Source organism: Bos indicus x Bos taurus, chromosome 5 (assembly GCF_003369695.1).
Source record: "Bos indicus x Bos taurus breed Angus x Brahman F1 hybrid chromosome 5, Bos_hybrid_MaternalHap_v2.0, whole genome shotgun sequence".
In the NCBI taxonomy this organism is placed as follows: Eukaryota; Metazoa; Chordata; class Mammalia; order Artiodactyla; family Bovidae; genus Bos; species Bos indicus x Bos taurus.
In genome coordinates this window covers 88,832,028-88,837,698 of record NC_040080.1, presented here as the reverse complement: position 1 = coordinate 88,837,698, position 5,671 = coordinate 88,832,028, and the positions used below count along the sequence as shown (strand labels likewise).

At 39.4% G+C, this 5,671-nt stretch overlaps 1 protein-coding gene across 1 annotated transcript; it reads right to left on the bottom strand.

Annotated features, from left to right (window-relative positions):
- Positions 1 to 275: 275 nt before the first annotated feature.
- Positions 276 to 1,232, bottom strand: LOC113893563 (olfactory receptor 8S1-like). Its single transcript, XM_027543485.1, has one exon. It carries the CDS (start codon positions 1,230 to 1,232, stop codon positions 276 to 278), a length of 957 nt encoding a protein of 318 aa, XP_027399286.1.
- Positions 1,233 to 5,671: the final 4,439 nt, after the last annotated feature.

Sequence of the window (5,671 nt, the reverse complement as noted above, 5' to 3'; positions counted from 1 at the left end):
TTTCAGGGTTTATCCTAATTTGAATGATTTTCAAAAATGTGACTCATAAAGAGACTTGTCATTAACTAAATCTAGGAAACAGGTTTTTCTCAGACATATGTTCTGTCTTTGAGTAGGATTGATTCTGAGCCATGGTAAGGAAAATAACTCCTACACTTTACCTTGATAATTTTAAGGGAGAATCAGCAATGCACAGTGCTACGTGTGACAATAGGAAATCAGGAACTTCTTAATGTCAATCTTTAGATTTCTTGCAGTTCTCTTCTGCATTCCCTTCATGGTCTATCTCTTCCATGCTGTCTGAGACATTGTAAATATTTTAGAATCGTTCTTCTCAGAGCTGCTTTCACCTCTTTGTTCTTCAAGCTGTAGATGAGAGGATTCACCAGGGGGGTGATTACACTGTACTGTATGGAGAGGATCAACTCCAGAGGCGAACCTGAGGTTGGCATGAGATAACGAAGAATGGCTGAGCTATAGAACAGGATCACTGCAGTGAGGTGGGAGGAGCAGGTGGAGAAGGCCTTGCTTCTGCCTGTGGTGGAGCTAATGCTCAGGATGGTGGAGACAATGCGGGTGTAAGAGAAGAAGATCAGGGGGCAGGTCCCAATGGCATGCAGGAGGGCAGAGGAGAGCAGCATTACGGCATTGGTGGAGATATCAGAGCAGGAGAGGGGAAAGAGGGAAGGCAACTCACAGGAGTAGTGGTGGATGGTTTGAACCTTGCAGAAGTCCAAATCCAAAGCCAGGAGAATGTTGATGAGTGCATCCAGAAAGGCCACTACCCAGGAGCCCCTCACCAACCTCACACACAGCTGTTTCCTCATCACCTGTCTGTAGAGCAGAGGGTGGCAGATGGCAGCATAGCGGTCATAGGCCATCACTGAGAGCAGGCAAGCCTCAATCCCGGTGGTGGCAAACACAAAGAAGACCTGAGCCATGCATCCCTCTACTGAGATGACTTTCCTCTGAGACAGGAGGTTCTCAAGCATCTTGGGTACAGTGACTGAAGAATAGCAGAGGTCTTGGAAGGAGAGATGGCTCAAGAAGAAGTACATGGGTGTATGGAGGGTAGAATCTGTATGGGTCACAAGTATTATCAGCAGGTTCCCCAGAAGAGTCAGAAGGTAAATCATCAGGAATAGGACAAAGAGCAGAGCCTGGATGTGGGTGTCGGCAGACAGCCCGAGGAGGATGAACTCCTTAATGCTGCTGTGATTCCCTGTGGCCATTTATGGTCACTGTTCTTTAGAGAAAAATTAGGAAGAGGACTGAAATTTCTTCTTTCTACAGCAGTTTCCAGAAGGCATTGTTCTGTTCTCTTTCCTTACGGAGTCGATCCTTGAACAGCATGGGTATGAATCATGGCAGTCCATTTATATTTTTAAATATAGTACTTACGTTTTCATTTTACAGATCTTTAACTAAGTATGAAGAAAAGATTTATGTTAGATTAGAGATCACAATATGTGGAATCAAAATAGCTAGTCTTGAGTTCTAATTTAACTGTTTTAGCTTCCTGCCATTGTATACCATTTATCAATGTCATTTTTTAAAATAATGAAAATATGATAACACGTTTACAGGAGACTTGGAAAATACTGAACAAAGTTACATATAGTTCCACTATATATTACAATTTTTTAAAAAATAGATAAGATTTTTAGTTGGAGTTTCAATATCAAACTCTCAAAACCTAATAGAATGAATACAGAGAAGTAGAAGGATATAGTAGACCTGAAAAGCACTGTGAACCAATTCAACATAATTAAGCTTTATACAATTTTCCCCAACCAGGGGATCAAACCCAGGTCTCCTGAATTGTGGGCAGATTCATTACTGTCTGAGCCACCAGGGAAGCCCATAATTTTCACACAGCAGTAGGATACAAATTCTATTCAAGTTCTCATAGATTACAAACTAGGAGACACTGGAACATATCCAGGGACAAAACTTTAGGTGCAAAAATTTGATGATCTAAAGGTACTGAAATCATACAGAGTCTATTCTATTATCACTGTAGAATTAGGTTAGAGATCAATATAAAAAGATATTTAAAAATAATGCACTTATTTTCAAGTGCAATGTGACATTTACCAAGAGATATCTTTGACCTAGCTCAATGTCATTGATTTTTGAGGCAGAGATCACATTACTCAGGTTTTCAACTTGTGGGAAGGTGTGAGGGTGGTTGCTGCCCCTAACTCCTGTGATGTTCAAGAGACAATTGTATATTCCTTCTTCTCTGGTCTGATCTTCATTTTCTGAGCCCTCATATTTGCCTTCAGTGGTTCTATGGAGTTGTTTTCCCTGGCTTTCTGCTGGGCCATCTGTGAACTCTGAACCTGCCCCACAAGATTTTTCCCAATAGGATGAAATGTGAGGATATCATCCACTCTACAGGCCTACCAGAGAACTGCCTTTATGACTATATTATGCCATCTTCTTCGTCTGAGCCCTTGTATTCCACAGCTTTCCTCATCATCTTTTAGGGATTCCAACAAACATCCAGGAGAGGTACAGATCTCCAGTCACCTTTATTACCTGGTCTTTACTGCCCATTTAAAACTGATTCATTAACTGATTAGTGGTATTAATAGCATGTTGTGTTTGGGTAGCAGTTTATCTTATACAAATGACTTTCACATGTTTTCTACTGTGGGGTGTGTGTTTGTGTGTATGTCTTACGTTTGTGTGTGTATGATGGATGGTGAGAGAGGAGAGTGAACTCATTTCACAGGTGAGAAAATTTAAGCCCCAATATTATTTAACTTGTCTAGATCCCCACACTGATTAGTTCTTTCAACAGCAAGGATTTAAATCTGCTTCATTTGGTTGTTAAGCAAAGGCTTTTCTTCTATACCACTTACTTAGAGAACAGGCCAAACTCTTTAGTTGCATTTCAAAGCATTAATGACCTATGGATTCTCTTGATGCCCCACTGCTGAGGTCAGATAGCTTTGCTTGTTTCTGATCACCCTGTGAACCTTCCTTTTTCTCTCTGACTTGGTTCAAGCTGATATATTTTGTGGTGCACTTGTTCCATGAGTTCTTCTTTGATCAGTTCCTGCTCATTTCTCACTTAAACCTCTGTGGAAATAATTATTAACCCCCTAATTCCTCATTTTTCAAATGAGGAAAATAAAGATAAATAAGCAAATTCAAGATTCTAATTTACCTCTTTCTAGTCCAGGGACTTAAAACCTTGTCTGTTTCCCTTTGATATATAACAATTCATCAACACACTGTAAGTTTTTCCATCATCTGTATTAAAATCTTCATCACTGAGTGATACATGTGTCATTTTTGTCTCTACAATGAGAGTGCATTTTCTACAAAGACAGGGCAGGAATTAGGCTGTTAGTTTCTATGCCTATAGTCACACACACACACAAACACACTCAGATCAAAATATAATGGACCTGCAATCAATTATTGTTAAATAAAGACAAAAATTAAGAAAACTGGACAGATTATGTAGCAAAAACTCTTGGTGATTATTTCCAAGCCCAGATGTTCAAGTTGTAGTTCAAAGAACTAATCAGTGTGGGGATCTAGACAAGTTAGATAATTTAAGCCCAAATTACCTGTGAAATGAGTTAAGGGAGTTAAGGGAGGCTGAAATTAGGAGAGAAAGGGAGGAGGTAGATTTCTCATCTGCTTTCACTATAATAGACTGACAAAGAGCTTAGCTCTTTCTGAAATCATCAACACCCACAGATCCCTACTTGAGAGGGATCACATTACGCTTTGCTTAACATGCAGCATCCATTTATCTATCCATCCATCCATCCATCAAAAGTGAAAGTCACTCAGTCGTGTCCGACTCTGCAACTCTGTGGACTATACAGTCCATGGAATTCTCCAGGCCAGAACTGAAGTGGGTAGCTGTTCCCTTCTCCAGTGGATCTTCCCAACCCAGGAATTGAACCAGGGTCTCCTGCATTGAAGGTGGGTTCTTTACCAACTGAGCTATTAGGAAAGCCCTCCATTCATGTTATTTAATAAGTAGTTTTGAGTCTGTTCACTCTAAGGTACTGTGTTATACATGCAGTTAAAGACAAGTCTGCATGTATGTTTTTGTATTCACCCAGTCAGTCTGTGTCTTTTGCTTGGTGCATTTAATCTATTTACATTTAAGGTAATAACCAATATATATGATCCTATTACCATTTTCTTTCTTTTTTTTTTGTAAATATTGTTAAATTGCTGTATGAATGCATCTACCTGAGAGACTATTCTCCATTATTCAAGGTGATCAATCCTTCTAGCCTTTTTTCTCATCGTCAGATAGAATCCTGATATGTAGTTGTATGTTCAGATTGAGTCTTTACTGGAGCTCTCATGTCTGCTTTGCTGTCTATTAGAGTAACTCTACCTCTTGAACTCTGAATCATTCCTGGGATCTCTAGCTTTGGTGTCTACCAGACAGATCTAATTTTGGTATCTTTTGTGACTTGCAATAAAAGGTATGATCCTGCTCAGAAGGTAAATTTCCCAGTCCTTGAACTTGCTATTACATACTACCCTATCCCTGTTACTGTGCCTATCAAGGACTCATATAACTCCCAAACTCTGGGCCCTTATTTAGAATATGTATATCTGAATCACCTATGAGTTTTGTCCAGCGTGTGATCTGTTGTCCAAGGAGTTGACCCAAAATAATGATGATTCATCAATGAAGAACCTGTAAAAGTCAGTTTTATCTGAGTTTGTAAAAATACTTTGAAAGTAAAGAACTTCTCTGGATTTTGTACAAACAAAATAATACAGTGAACAAAAGTCATCCTTTTCAAGAATGTGAAAATTTAAGAATTTAGGATTAAGTATAAAAATTCATCATAGAAGCTGGTCCAGTTCTTCCCTATTTACTTTGTAATATAGATTTGACCATAAGGACAAAGCCCTAGCTTGAAAACACTCTAGAATCTTCAGAGAATTTTAGATAAGTTTTGATTATGGATCCAAAACCTGAGAACTTCTATCCTAAAATGGAAATACCACAGTTTATCAGTGAGACAGCTACATTATGTAAATTCATGACCCATCTCACTCCAGGACCCAAGCACAAAACTCTTTACTAACCTTCTTTTAAGGAAGGACAACATCTACATGTTAATTTTTAAAGAAATGGCAAATTATTAATATCAAGATCTTCTCACTTACCTCCAAGAAGAAACACAGTGAATTTAATTCAGCCCAAAGTTTGAGTGAGTAGTTTCAGATCTAAAAATGGGTGTGAGAATAGGGAGGTCATGAGATAATTCCTGAGAAGGCAGAGCTAGAAAAGAGAAGCCCAAGGGATCCCCCCAAACTGTTTACCTTACCAATTTTCCTTGAACACTCAAAATAAAAACAGAAATTCATCATCCCATACTCCCCCCCACACCAGAAACCATCTTAAGGAAAGTGAAATGAAAGTGAAAGTTTCTCAGTCGTGTCCAACTCTTTGCAACCCCATGGATATAGAGTCCATGGAATTCTCCAGTCCAGAATACTGGAGTGGGTAGCTCTTCCCTTCTCCAAGGGATCTTCCCAACTCAGGGACTGAATCCAGGTCTCCGGCATTATGGGCAGATTCTCTACCAGTTGAGCCACCAGAGAAGCCCAAGAATATTGGAGTGGGTAGCCTATCTCTTCTCCAGGGAATCTTCCCGACCAAGAAATGGAA